At 35.4% G+C, this 15705-nt stretch overlaps 1 protein-coding gene across 1 annotated transcript in view; it reads left to right on the top strand.

Moving 5' to 3' along the window:
- DNAH7 (dynein axonemal heavy chain 7) overlaps positions 1 to 15705 on the top strand; it is a 256795-nt gene that overhangs the window by 196829 nt on the left and 44261 nt on the right. The window contains exons 49-53 of the mRNA XM_069574477.1: positions 783 to 973; positions 5096 to 5229; positions 5971 to 6306; positions 11141 to 11267; positions 12218 to 12412. Of these exons, the coding sequence (XP_069430578.1) occupies positions 783 to 973; positions 5096 to 5229; positions 5971 to 6306; positions 11141 to 11267; positions 12218 to 12412 (983 nt within the window). The remainder of the gene's footprint in view (positions 1 to 782; positions 974 to 5095; positions 5230 to 5970; positions 6307 to 11140; positions 11268 to 12217; positions 12413 to 15705) is intronic.

Raw genomic sequence — 15705 nt, 5'->3', positions numbered from 1 at the left:
GTCTGACTCCTTGCGACCCTGTGAATCGCAGCTCGCCAGGCCTCCCTGTCCATCACCATCTCCCGGAGTTCACTCAGACACGTCCATCGAGTCTGTGATGCCATCCAGCCATCTCATCCTCGGTCATCCCCTTCTCCTCCTGCCCCCAATCCCTCCCAGCATCAGAGTCTTTTCCAATGAGTCAACTCTTCGCATGAGGTGGCCAAAGTACTGGAGCTTCAGCTTTAGCATCATTCCTTCCAAAGAAATCCCAAGGCTGATCTCCTTCAGAATGGACTGGTTGGATCTCCTTGCAGTCCAAGCGACTCTCAAGAGTCTTCTCCAACACCACAGTTCAAAAGCATCACTTCTTCGGTGCTCAGCCTTCTGCACAGTCCAACTCTCATAGTGATATTGAATAAAACAGATTTAAAGATAGAAGAGCTGCAATGAACATTGAGGTGGCTATATCTTTTCAAATTCAATTGGGATTGCAGGATCATATGGCAACTCTATTTTTAATTGCTTGAGGAACCTGCATACTGTTTGCCAGAGTAGCTGCACAAATTTACTTTCCCACCAACAACAAAGGAGAGTTCCCTTTTCTCCCCACTCTCTCCAGCATTTGTTATTTGTGGACTTTTTAATGATGGTATGGCGCACTTCTTTATACTCAGAAGACAAAAATAGTTTTATGGGCAACCAGAAACAGCAGCAATTTAGAAGGCTGAAGAATTTTGAGAGTTGGAAATTTATAGTCACTATTTAAAATAACATGAAATCTTTTTCTGATTTTATTCCAGTGTTGCTAGAAAATGTGGGAGAAGAACTGGATCCGATCCTGGAACCTCTTCTACTAAAACAGACCTTTAAGCAGGGTGGAAGTACATGCATACGACTTGGGGACTCTACCATTGAATATTCACCAGACTTCCGCTTTTATATTACTACCAAGCTAAGAAATCCTCATTATCTTCCTGAAACTTCAGTAAAGGCCAGTATCTAAAATAAATTTTTTACCAGCTTTTGCAAGTCTGTATTTTCCTCCTGAGCCATGAAGAAAACAGGTCTTTCTAAGTAAAATGGATTTTGTCCTTGTTTGGCATTTCCAAATGCCAAATAATAATTTCCAAATGTTGCTTTTGTGTGTGCATGTCAGTAACAAAGGAGCCTTCAGTATGCAGTGAAAAAAGACCATGATAATTTAATTTCTGCAGTCAATATTATTCTTAGATTTTCACTGTTAAAAATAGATGACACACATGCACATTCTTTCTTTGCCATAAATGATAATATGCTAATTCTTAGAATGAGGATTCAGGAACAGAGCTTCATTCTTTCTCAGGATGAGTTTGCTGCCATCTGATTTTAAGGAACTGATTTTAATCACTTTTTCTTTTAAAATAATAAACATTCCTTTAAAAGGTAAAGTTAAAATTATAGTCAGTGACTAAAATGACTTGAGATGTTGAACTGTAACCAAGCTTCAGGAGCTTATTCCATTCATTATTCCCAGTTCCTAGCCCTCGTCGGCATTTGATGTTTGACAAATTTTTGTAGAATGAATGAATGAGGGAGGGAAGGATAGTTTTCATTTATAGAAGCTCAGAGGAGAGGACGTTAAGAAATATTCAGATTTTGAAAGAAACATATATAGAGACAAGATTTATCCAGAGAATTCAAACACTGTTCATTATTAGAAATATTTAAATGAACATAGGCATCTCTATAGAGCCAGAGAAAACACGAAGATGAAATAATTCATGCCCTCAAAAGTGAAAATACATGAAAGGTAAAAAGCTCTCAAGAGGCTTACACTGTAAATAATGTATATGTCAAGTGACATTTTTTATGACTAGAAAGGCATAGAAGGATTCAGAGTTGGGGACACACTTAGACTGGACATTCAAGGAAGCCAGGAAGACTGGGGGAAGGTGGAGTGACCCTTGAGCTTAGTTTTGTTTGTTTTTTGTGGTTTTTTTTTTTTTTTTGAGCTTAGTTTTTAAAACACAATGTTAAAATATGAAAATTCTTAGCCACTGTTTATAATTATTGAAACAAATATGTTATCTAAACACCTAAAATTTTTGTTAAGTACTACTAGGAGAGGCAATATCTGCTAGTAGTGAAGAGCATGGATTCTGGAGTTAGACTTCCTTGATTCAAATCTCGGCTCTGTCACCTACCAGTTGTGTGACTTTGGCCATGTTGTTTAACCTCTCTGTGCCTCAGTTTCCTCATCTATAAAATGGGAATAATAAATGTCTAGCTCATAGAGTGATATGAAGACTAAATAATCTATGTAAAATGCTTATAATAAGACCTAGCAATACTATTATGATTGTTAACTATTAGAATTATTATTTAACTTTCAAATTTAAGTGGAAAAGAATGACTCATAAAAGAAAATAAAATCCTGATGCTGCATTACCAAAAAGCATTTTTAGTAAAACACATGGAACATCTTTTTTTACTTTTCAGTAAAATTTATGAAAAGATCACAGATAACATAAATAACAATTTATGTACAGTAATAACTAGTTATAGTTGAAGTCATAAACCACTGTGGATAGGGAACTATTTTATGATTCATTCTTGAAATCCTTGAGATCCCTAGAGTGTCTTATTGCTTCATTATTTTTAATTGCTGGGATTGATTAAAGAGGGATTAGAAAACATAGTGAGGCAGTTACTTGCTTTCATTTACAAATTAAAATACTTCCTCTTGATCTTATTTTTAGGATCTTTTATGTACCTTTTGCTTTCAAAAGTACCCAGGGGATGATACTGTGCTGCTATAATTCATTTGAATCTAAATGAAAATGAAATTTGAAGCCATATTTGTATGGTTTTAAATATTTGTTAGCAAAATGGCTAGATTTGCAAAATCTTGATGTCAAAAGATCTAACATTAGTGGAATATGAATGAATACCTCCTTGTGTCTGAGGTAAAAGTTGTCAAACAGACATTTCTCTGAGCACTGTGACACTGGTTTGGGGATTGAAAAGAATGTAATCTGTACATTTGGTTTCTCAGCCTAACAGGGAAAATCTCTTACAAACGTTAATGATAATTTTTTCATGACTAAATTCTGAAGCAGTAGAGAATTGCATGACAACATTTAATCATTTTTAATCGCTCAATTTAAAGGATTGTTGTTTATTATTCCATATAAATGTATGATTACAAGTGCCTATGTAATCACACTTAGTGGCATCCAAGGCCTGCCATGGGGCAAGCTGGGGGAGAGGTTTAATCGAAGACAGTACCATGGAGAAGGTGACTGGTTGTGGGTGGAGAGGCACCCCCACAGGGGTACATCAAGGAGCTGTTTTACACTTCCTGCTTGCAGGTAGGAAATTTCTCACAAAAACAGAATTACTCTGTCTCCAAAGAGGAAGTAATTCTCTTACAAGGAAGGTGGGAAAACACAACTCAGCAGTCAGGGCTGAAGCATATGCAGATGGTTTATAGTCTGTGTGTCTGAGATTTCACAGTCAGTTCAAGGTAGGTACATTGAAAGGCATGTGAAAGGGAGAAGTGGGAAGTGATGCTCAGGACACAGGTGCAGACCTTAATTCAAGACGTGAGGGCAGAAGACTGCACAATAGATGCTTTAAAAAGCAGGGGAACAAGGGAGGTCAAATAAGCCAAGATCAGGTGTTTATTGGCTTATGGATCCATTGGTGACCAGAGCTAGAAAGTTGCTATAATTCATTGCTGTGAGTATTGATGGGTATGTAGAGGCAGGAATGGGAGCAGATTGTAGAGGCCTAAGAAATGAAGTGAGGCAGAGACAAGAGAATATACAAACAACATTTTCAGTTATACATTTAATAGTTACGAAGGCACAAAGAGAGATCCTTCAAGAGCTGAAAGAGATTGTGTGGATGGTTTGTTTTTTGCTTTTTAAAAAGAGAGACCTAAGCATGATTACTTTCCCACGTATGGGAAAGACTCAGGAGATGGGTAACTTTAAGACTCAGGCAGCAGAGACCTGTGCGTAAGAGCCATTAACTGCTGAGATTAAGCAGGTTTAGCGGACTGCATCTTGATGGATGCTGGTGAACTGTGTATTCCTTTGTTCATAATAGTGGCTGAGTATCATATTGTAATGTAACATGACACAATATAATGTGCTATATTGTGATATGATTATATAATAGTATGTTATATACTGTTGCTGTTGTTGTTTAGTCACTAAGTTGTGTCCAACTTTTTGTGACCCCATGGACTGTAGCCTACCAGACTCCTTCATCCATGGGATTTCGCAGGCAAGAATACTGGAGTAGGTTGTCATTTCTTTCCTCAGAGGATCTTCCAGACCCATGAATTGAACCCTGGTCTCCTGCTTGACAGGCGATTCTTTTTCCATGAGCCACCTGGGAAGCCCCTGGGTTTTTCTGAAACATCTTAAGGAAAAATCCAAACGAACTTTTTGGCAAACCTAATATATACTCATGACAAGTCATCACTGTGTTCTTTTTTCTCTTATGTCTCTGTTTGTTTCTCTTATCTCCTCTGCTTTTGGACGCCACTAGGCTCCTTAAAACATAAATCAGCTGGTCCAGCCAATATGTAGGTTGGCCTGCAGCCTGACTCTGACTGACTTTAGGATTAATGGGTTGTCAGAAGTTGGACAAATTTGAAATAAGAATTAACTGATCACCAAACACAACTCTCTGAATATTACATTTATGACCATGAGAAACTTTTGCAGGTTTTTAATTCAACAATCCAGCTTGCCTATATCCTTAATCACAGTCTCCACAAATTCTACCTTTCATATATACTGTGCTCAGTCACTCAGTCGTGTCTGACTCTGTGCAACCCTATGGACTGTAGCTCACCAGGCTCCTCTGTCCGTGGGATTTTTCAGGCAAGCACACTGTAGTGGATTGCCATTTCCTCCTCCAGGGGATCCTCCCAACCCAGGAATTAAACCCACATCTCCTGCATTGCAGGTGGATTCTTTAGTGCTGAACCATCAGGGAAGCTCCTTCATGTATACTTCTGTGATATTAGAGTCAACTTTAAGACTAGAATTTGAAGCATATAAGCAGAGGCTTTCTCAACAGAAATATTGATGCAATTGTTGTGTACTTTCATTTACAGGTGACACTGTTAAACTTCATGATCACTTCTGAAGGGATGCAGGATCAGCTTTTGGGAATTGTGGTAGCACGAGAAAGGCCAGATCTTGAAGAAGAAAAGCAAGCTTTAATATTACAAGGAGCTGAAAACAAAAGGTTTTATATATTATAAAATACAGAATTATTCTTAATTTGTTTCAAGATCACTTAGAATCAATTAAAGTACATATTAAAGATCTACGTTGTTAGATTTAATAGGTGCATTGAAAGGAAAGACTTGAGTGGAAAATAAAAGGTATAACAGTCTGTATGTTAATTTGGAAAATTGCATTGCAGAGTATATTTTTTACATACAAGTTCTCAGGCACTGAAAGGATTAGAAGGCCTGCCACAAGTCAGGGCAATGTATTTTCAACTATTCCACCAAGTTTTAGCACAAAAGTTTTAGTATTCATTATGTAGCTGAGGCTACCTGTTTTTGCTAAAGCATAGTCTGAATGAATATGTTGCATATTACTTTCTGCTTGTAATATCTGTATCATAGGTAGAAAGGGTAATGCTCTATAAATCATGAAATATTTCAGAAAATAAATGGAGTGATACTTTCTATTCAACCGGGAGCTGAGCTACTTGATGGCAGAGTAGATGGGCTTACTATCTCTCTCCAGTTACCACATAAATGATCATTAGAAAGAGAAGTGGAGCAGAAAGACCTGTCTTTTTGACATTTTGCAAAATAAAGAATTAATTATATGGCATCGCCATTCCGGATATTTGTCACATGTGGTGTATGTCTTTAGATTACATGCTCTCTGTTTCTTATAAAAGAATATATACATGAAGTGATTTTTAATGATTTCTTCTTTTTCTGAGAAATATATTTATTTTTAATTCCAGGCAGTTAAAAGAAATAGAAGACAAGATTTTAGAAGTTCTTTCATCTTCGGAAGGCAATATATTAGAAGATGAAACTGCCATTAAGATATTATCTTCCTCCAAGGCTTTGGCTAATGAGATTTCTCAAAAGCAGGAAGTAGCTGAAGAGACAGAGAAGAAGATTGATAGTACCCGCATGGGCTATCGACCTATTGCCGTTCATTCCACCATCCTGTTTTTTTCTATTGCTGATTTAGCAAACATCGAGCCCATGTACCAATACTCACTGACCTGGTTTATTAACCTTTTCATCCTGTCTATTGAAAATTCAGAGAAGTCAGAAATTTTGTCAAAAAGGTATGTAAAAGCAATACTAATTAATACAAATAATAACTAATGCATGAAATATAGTAATTGGTGGCCTTCACTGTTGTTTCAGCATGGTGTTTACCTTACAGCCATATAGCTAGAATGAACTTGATTAATCATGAAATAAATTTGAGGGTTAGACATTGAACAGATGTGTCCAAATTCAGTCTGCCAGGAAATTGTTTACAGAGATATGGGATTATAATGTAATACTGAAAAGAGGAAGTGTTGTTCATCATTTGCAAAATGTATTTATGATTGGAGGTATGGAAAGAGGAAGTAATGTCCCTAAAAGATACAATTCTTACTTTCTGTGAGCTTGGAACGCATGTAAGAATTAAAGATTTTAAAATTTAAAAAATAAAAAACTAAAACAAAAAAACAAAAGTTACAAATTCATCTTTTAATATACACGTATATAAAACTGACAGATAAAAAAGTTTTAAAAAAACAGTCTGCTGTGATTGTGATATTTGTTTTTATAAATACCTATTTTTCTGTTGGCTATTGCAATAAGTAATGGAATAGTCTATGAGAGAATAAAAATTTCATTTTTTTTTGGTTGTCAGTGAGATAAATTTTAGCTTGGTATTAAAACATGTTTTTAATAGAGTCTAACATTAAATTATTTCTTGAACAAGATAATAATTACAATCTTTGCCCATTATAACTTTATTGATCAACACAGAGCTAGATATTTCAGTTTTCTAACTGTTCATACTCACAAAGGAAACTCAATTTACTAATATCATTCACATTTAAGAGTTACCTTTTAGAAGTCCAAAATGCTCATCTAAGTCTATAGTGAATTTTTCATTTATCATGGTAGAATTTTGCTAAATTTTAGATATTCTTAGACTGAGTAATCTTTGGTTAGTATCATTCATTATTTTACAAGCCTGTATATGAGGCTAATGAAGGTATAACACTGACACTTGGCTTAGCAAACACCTTCTCAAATACTTGCCCACGAGAAAGTGACGAAAGGGAGGAAGAGGATTTAGGGAAGGAATGCACGATGGTAGAGTTTAAAAGTTTCTCTTTATATTATGAAATTTGAAAATATTTCTCTCAGTATCTGACATTTTCAAGGTGAGCAAGGATTACTGAAATACAGAAAACAGAAATTTAAGTGACCTTTCTTATGAAAGTTCCTAGCCATTTGCATTATGTTACTTACTTGAACAAGCATGTCTGGTTTCCACATTAGATTCTGAGTTCCCTGAGGCAATAATTTTTTTTAATATTCCTAGAATCTAGAACTTATCACAGAGCTAATCACATAGAGTGACACAGGAAATGATGTTCTGCTTTTCATTGCAGTTCTTAATTTCTATCTTGATTAAAACAAGACTACCAGAGTGTTATCATTTTAATTAATTTAAAATCTGTTGGAGTCTAGAGAAACAACTTTGATTTTTCTCTTAAAGACCTATTTTGTATATAAGTTTTATAAATTTGGACAATTTGAGACTTTAAAAATAGTTACTGGTTCCTTTACTATCTCATTTATATGAAATTTATATGAAATTAGGAGGATATGATATCTCTTTCTTCATAACTATAATATAGCCCCTTACAATTTATAGAAAATCAAATTCTTTTACCCAGATGTAAGATTTGAATGATGTCCAGAAAACAAAATGTGCCTTTTTCTTTTTAGTCAAAATCCTTTCATTTAGAAAACAATGAAAATCATATTTATGACTACAGTGATCTTAAAAATATAATTCTGCAACCAAAGAGTAAATATTAAAAAATACATTTGAAAACTTTGAAGTTATTGCTATACATACAGAAACATGCAGAAATCAGGAGCATTTGCAAAATAAAATTTTATGTGGACACACCTGTGTAACTAACACCCAAGTCAAGACATAGGACATTATCAATGGCCCAGAAACCACTCCGTGTCCCCTTCTTGTCACTATAACCCACATCCCCCCAGGTAATCACTGTCCTGACTTTTCAAAGCTAGAGATGAGTGTTGCCTAATTTAGAATGCTATTTAAATGGAATTACATGGTCTGTGCTCTTTTTTATCTGACATCTTGCACTTAACATTGTGTTTGTGAAATTTATATTGTTTTGCACAGTGCAAAGAAGTGGTTTATTCACTTTCATTGTTAAATATGGGCACATTCCCTATGCTCCTATACTGTTGGGGAAGTGTAAAAGCAAATCTTCTCCCAATCCAGAAAATTTCTCCACAAAGTAGTTGAGAAAGAAAACAGTTTTTTACTGAAAAAGTATTAAACTAGAATGTGATCTGCAGCACCAGCAGCAGTCCACTAAGCGAGTACAAAGACAGAAATCTAACTTTCCTGACTTTAGCAAACTGGCTTCATCCAGAAGAAAAACGAATGGCTTATCTTTATGATAGGACGTAGTTTGGCAGCTCAGAGTCAGGTGCCCATGAAGTTAGCCCATGAAAATGGCTCTCATATTCAGAAGGGACATTCCTGGGTCGTAAAGTTGACAAAAGGCTTACCTATATTTCAAAGAGAAGGTACTTATAATTTTAAACTTTCAAAAGTAAATGCTCTAAGGAAAAAGAGGAGAGGGAAATCTCTTCTTAACATTTTAAGTATAAAAAGATTGGACCTCTTATTTTTATTTGTCCTTTCTCTATACCACAAATTTTTCATTCATTCTACTGCTGAGGACATTTGGGTAGCTTCCAGCTTGGAGCTGTTATGAATTTTTGCTGTCTTGTACACTCTCGTATGTGGCTTTTGTATGTACATTTATCTGGTAAGTACATATCCAGGAGTGGAATTGATCATAACAGAGTATATATATATTTCATTTTAATAAATATTGCCAAATAGAGTTCCAAAATGGCTACAACAAGGGAGACTCTACTAGTAATCTTGTTTAATCTTCCTTTTTTTATTTTTAAGTAAAAAGTAGGAGGAAGCAAGATCTCATTCAGAAATTAGAGTTCTCATAGAAATCATTTTTTTGTCAATCATTGATAAACATCAGATAATCTGTTAAATATGTATAATTTTTACTTGTCAATCATACCTCAATAAAGCTGGACAAAAAAGCATTAGATAACGTGTGGTCTCTGGGTGCTGTTTAGTTTATAGCTAAAACAAAAGCATAGAAAGGATATGACTACTAACAGTTAGACTACTAAATTGTTGGAAAATCTTAATATTGATCTAAAATTATTTCTAATTTTCTTTTATGAGAGATAAAAATATCTTTTTTTGTTTGTATTCTGATTGTTGCTATTCATAATAATTATTATTTAGTAATACCAAACATGTTATAACTCAATATATAATTACTGTGTATATACTATGAAATAACCATAATAATTGGAATCATCTGTCTCTATAAAATTTTAATGCATTAGAATTTATTATGGCAAAATAAATAACTGTAGCAAAATGTACAGAAACAAAAATCTAACTAGAATATAATTTTGTTACAGGAACCACACTTAAATCAACCTCTGTCTCTCACTCTCAAAAATACATGCAAGATCACACATGCCTGTGTGCACACACAGAATTTTTTCTTTCCCTTCTACTTTTGTCAAGATAATTGTCCCATGTTATTAAATATTATTTTGAAATATAATTTTTAGCAGCTGTACAATATACTTTTTATGAATGCACCATAATTTTCTTCATAATTTTCTTCTTGTAAGATTTGCAAGTAGTCTCCAGCTTTTGTATTATAAATAACACAGTAATAAATATAAATGTCACCATCATTGATTTTTTCCTTTGACTAAATCCCCAAATTAGGACAAATGTGTTCACTTCCTTCAGATGCCTGATATAAATTCCTTTTCTGTAAGGTTATTCAAATGAACAAATTCATCAGAGGGAGCGTGAATACCTTGCAGCACTGTATCACACATCAGCATTGAAAATAATAATTTTTCTCATGTTAAGGTTTACTATGAATATCAATCGCACATGTTAGCATTTACTAGGACGTTGTTTGGAGAAGGCGATGGCACCCTACTCCAGTACTCTTGCCGGGAAAATCCCTTGGACAGAGGAGCCTGGTAGGCTGCGGTCCATGGGGTCGCGAAGAGTCGGACAGGACTGAGTGACTTCCCTTTCACTTTTCACTTTCATGCATTGGAAGAGGAAATGGCAACCCACTCCAGTGTTCTTGCCTGGAGAATCCCAGGGATAGGGGAGCCTGGTGGGCTGCCGTCTATGGGGTCACACAGAGTCGAACACGACTGAAGTGACTTAGCAGTAGAAGCAGTAGCAGGACGTTGTTAGTTGCAAATATTGTGATTATTCATATTTCTATGACTTGTCTATGTGGTAAATAAAAATGTAGTTTATCAAGTTATATTATTAGTCCAGCTTTTATAGATTTATAAACAGAGTAGCCCTCTTCTAAACTTAATTTAATAAAGAAACTATTAACTTTCATCTGTTCATTTATAATAATATATCATATAGAACATATGTAAAAGTTTATGAAATATGGAAATCCAGTTTTGCCACAAGAAATGTTTTATAGTTTTAAATAGTCCAAAAACTGTTAATGTAATAGATTAATATACCATGCATTGACCTTTTTTCCAAAAGGAAGATTAGATTTGTAACAAAAAGTCAGTTGATGGTAAAAATGCAATTCTGCTGAAGTATTCCTACATTGTGTAACTCTCAAATTGGTGCCCCCAGTTAATGAGAATCCTTGATTTGTTTCAAGAGTAATTAACCAGAGAGTTTATTAGAAGAACACACATCTAAATGGTTTATAATAGGTTTCCCCAAGAGCATTTTTTGAGAGAATAATGCATTTTTATTTATTTACTTTTCTTTCTGTTGACCCTTAGGCTTCAGATTCTCAAGGATCACTTCACTTATTCCCTTTATGTTAACGTCTGCCGATCCCTCTTTGAAAAGGATAAACTACTTTTTTCCTTTTGTCTAACTGTAAATCTGCTGATACATGAGCGATTGGTCAGTACTATTCTAATTTATGGGGAGAAAGTATTAATGTGAATTCATTAATTTATGAATTTGTGTGGGAATATATATAAAAGGATTGTTAATAGTTAGCAATTATTATAGTGAAGGCAAGATATCACAACTAGACTGAATTTCACAGGTGAAAAATAAATTACGCAGAGTTCCTTAAGTAAATATTGCTACTTAAATTTTTGTATGTTTTAGCTTGAAATAGTTTCTATCAGAATCTCATATATAAGGATGCATATAAACTTACTAGATGTATTGATATATGTACCCCAAGTAATAGTATAAATGGTAATGGTTTTAGGAACTTTTGCAAGTTTGTCAAATCTAACCATTGGGCTTAACAATACCATTCAATAATTTTAGCTATGTTTCAAATCTGTTTACTTAAAATATGGGAAGCACTTTAAGAATGGAAGAGAGGTATGTAAATTCATTATTTTATACACGTGTGTTTAAGCTTTATTAATTTCATGTGGCACTATATTAGTTGGATTTTGAAGAAATGTTTATTTTAGTATTTCTTGCAAAAATTTCATAGCAGTAACTCATTATATTTTATAGAAAATAATTGAAAACATGGCAGATTACATGGCTTTCTGTCTTCCCACAGCTTTTACAGACAATAAAACTCTTAGCAGTCATTTTGGAAGGCATATATTAAAAAAGAATAAAATTCAGATTTCCATGTTTTGATCAGAAATTCTGGAGGAAAATTATCAACAAGTAGCTCTCTAAAATGAAACTATTTTGAAAACTGGTTATAATGAATACATTGATTTCTTATGAATCAATACCGACCTATACCAATAACTAGAATTTTATGGGGGGATATTTGAAACTTGAAAATAAGTCAATTTTTTAAAATGGTTGTAGGTTACCTATGCATATGATGAACTCATTTCTGACTCTTTACGCTACTTTGTTTTCCAAAGATTAATAAAGCTGAGTGGAGATTTCTGTTAACTGGTGGCATTGGCCTGGATAATCCTCATGCTAACCCTTGTACATGGCTCCCTCAAAAATCTTGGGATGAAATATGTCGACTGGATGATTTGTCTGCCTTCAGAAACATTCGTAGGGAGTTTATGCGCTTAAAGGATGGATGGAAAAAAGTATATGACAGTTTGGTATGTTTTTAACTCTCTTGCTTGTTGCAAAGTTTTTAAATGGAGAAAATAATGTCAAATAATTTATTCTTGTCTGTAAGTAAGCATTAAACAGCTGGTCAAATATAATGTTTCGATTAGGCTATCCCCACTTTCTAATTGGCTCTGTTTGTACTTCTCTTTAAATTCCTTGGAATCTGTAAAGATGCAAAAAAGTTGTATGGTCCTTAAAAGTACTCTTTTTGGATTTCCATGCCAGGTTTTTATTATCAACTTAGACTTTGGCAGTCATAATGGCAGATGACGTAAAATTTTATAGAACAGGTTTTGTTTAGATTTTCTGAACACAGGGCACAAACTAATAAATATTTTTGTCATTTGACAAGAGGGAAAAAATAATAGTTCTCAAATAATTTTCATGAGACCTGATCTTGCTAGTTGGAGATTACTGTAGCTAACATATACCATGATGCTCAGTTTCCCTTCTGGAATATAAACAAATTGTTGCCTTCCTTCACTTTTTCCTTAGCACAAGGGCTAATATTGTGATTCCCGGTTAAGTTTTTCTAGTGTTTCTACTTTTTTGATATTTTGCTTTCCTTCAGCTTAATATGCAACGGTTCTTTTTGGAGTTGGGGTTTGGAGCGAAGGAAAAGCAGGATGTGTGGAGAAGACTTCGGTGACCTGTTTATTGTACTATACATGATAGAATGTGTCTGCACATGAATTTAAATATTTTGGTTTGGATCTCTTTTGGATTGATCCTTGTTAGTAATAAAAAAAAATACTTTTTCCAGAGGCAAATATGTTTTTCTATGTAGTTGAGTCTAGTGTAAATAGAAATTTCCCTATGTTGACGCATGGAGATTTCTGACCTGAGATACCCATAGCTTTCCCAGCTGTTCCAAAGATGCAAGGATCTTCTTTTCCCATGCTTATTCCTCCTCCTGGGATCTTGATACATCTCTTCTTGCATATTTTTAATAACATTCTTTGGCTGCTTCTTTACTTTGTGTGTGTAGGGGGGGAAGGGGAAGGAAAGCGCATGCGCTCAGTCGCATCCAACTCTTTGCAACCTCATGGACTGTAGCCTGCCAGGCTCCTCTGTCCTTGGAATTTTCTAGGCAGGAATACTGGAACAAGTTGCTATTTCCTACTCCAGGGAATCTTCCTAACCCAGGGATCCAACTTGAGTCTCTTGAGTTACCTGTATTGGCAGGTGGATTCTTTACCACTGTGCCACCTGGGAAGCACCTTCTTTAATATACACATTCCCAAATATTCCTTTCTTGAATAGGTATCAAAATTTATCAAAATAAAAAGTAATGCATAGCCTTCTTTGTTTGCAATAAATGTTTATTTTTGTAAATAGATAATGAGAGTAGTTTTTGCTGACTATATAGAGCTTCTCTATCTTTGGCTGCAAAGGATATAATCAGTCTGATTTTGGTGTTGACCATCTGGTGATGTCCATGTGTAGAGTCTTCTCTTGTGTTGTTGGAAGATGGTGTTTGCTATGACCAGTGTGTTCTCTTGGCAGAACTCTGCTAGTCTTTGCCCTGCTTCATTCTGTACTCCAAGGCCAAATTTACCTGTTACTCCAGGTGTTTCTTGATTTCCTACTTTTGCATTCCAGTCCCCTATAATGAAAAAGATATTCTTTTTGGGTGTTAGTTCTAGAAGGTCTTGTAGGTCTTCATAGAACCATTCAACTTAAAGCTTCTTCAGCATTATTGGCTGGGGCATAGACTTGGATTACTGTGATATTGACTGGGAGCTGACTGTGGCTCAGATCATGAACTCCTTATTGCCATATTCAGACTTAAATTAAAGAATGTGGAGAAAACCACTAGACCATTCAGGTATGACCTAAATCAAATCCTTTATAACTATACAGTGGACGTGAGGAACAGATTTCAGGGACTAGATCTGATAGACTGCCTGATGAACTATGGACAGAGGTTTGTGACATTGTACAGGAGACAGGGATCAAGACCATCTCCAAGAAAAAGAATCGTAAAAAAGTAAAATGGCTGTCTGAGGAGGCCTTACAGATATACCCATTCGAATGCAGAGTTCCAAAGAATAGCAAGGAGAGATAAGAAAACCTTCCTCAGCTATCACTGCAAAGATATAGAGGAAACTAATAGAATGGGAAAGACTAGAGATCTCTTCAAGAAAATTAGAGATACCAAGGGAACATTTCATGCAAAGATGGGCTCAATAAAGGACAGGAATGGTATGGACCTAACAGAAGCAGAAGATATTAAGAAGAGGTGGCAAGAATACACAGAAGAACTGTACAAAAAAGATCTTCATGTCCCAGATAATCATGAAGATGTGATCACTCACACTCACCTAGAGCTAGACATCCTGGAATGTGAAGTAAGGTGGCCTTAGGAAGCATCACTACAAACAAAGCTAGTGGATCTGATGGAATTTCAGTTGAGCTATTTGAATTCCTAAAAGATGATGCTGTGAAAGTGCTGCCCTCAATATGCCAGCAAATCTGGAAAACTCAGCAGGGGCCACAAGACTGGCAAAGGTCAGTTTTCATTCCAGTCCCAAAGAAGGGCAATGCCAAGGAATGCTCAAACTACTGCACAATTGCACTCATCTCACATGCTAGTAAAGTAATGCTCTAAATTCTCCAAGCCAGGCTTCAGCAATACGTGAACCATGAACTCCCTGATGTTCAAGCCGGTTTTAGAAAAGGCAGAGGAACCAGAGATCAAATTGCCAACATCCGCTGGATCATGGAAAAAGTGAGAGAGTTTGAGAAAAACATCTATTTCTGCTTTATTGACTATGCCAAAGCCTTTGGCTGTGTGGATCACTGTAAACTGTGGAAAATTCTGAAAAAGATGGGAGTACCAGAGCAACTGACCTGCCTCTTGAGAAATCTGTATGCAGGCCAGGAAGCAACAGTTAGAACTGGACATGGAACAAAAGACTGGTTCCAAATAGGAAAAGGAGTACATCAAGGCTGTATATTGTCACCCTGCTTATTTAACTTCTATGCAGAGTACATCATGAGAAATGCTGGGCTGGAGGAAGCACAAGCTGGAATCAAGATTGTCAGGAGAAATATCAATAACCTCAGATGTGCAGATGACACCACCCTTATGGCAGAAAGTGAAGAAGAACTAAAGAGCCTCTTGATGAAAGTGAAAGAGGAGAGTGAAAAAGTTGGCTTAAAACTCAACATTCAGAAAACTAAGATCATGGCGTCTGGTCCCATCACTTCATGGCAAATAGATGGGGAAACAATGGAAACAGTGGCTAACTTTATTTTTCTGGACTCCAAAATCACT

The sequence above is a fragment of the Ovis canadensis genome, chromosome 2 (assembly GCF_042477335.2).
Source record: "Ovis canadensis isolate MfBH-ARS-UI-01 breed Bighorn chromosome 2, ARS-UI_OviCan_v2, whole genome shotgun sequence".
NCBI classification, from domain to species: domain Eukaryota; kingdom Metazoa; phylum Chordata; class Mammalia; order Artiodactyla; family Bovidae; genus Ovis; species Ovis canadensis.
Note: the sequence above shows the minus strand (reverse complement) of the source record. Positions and strands in the feature narration are given on the sequence as shown.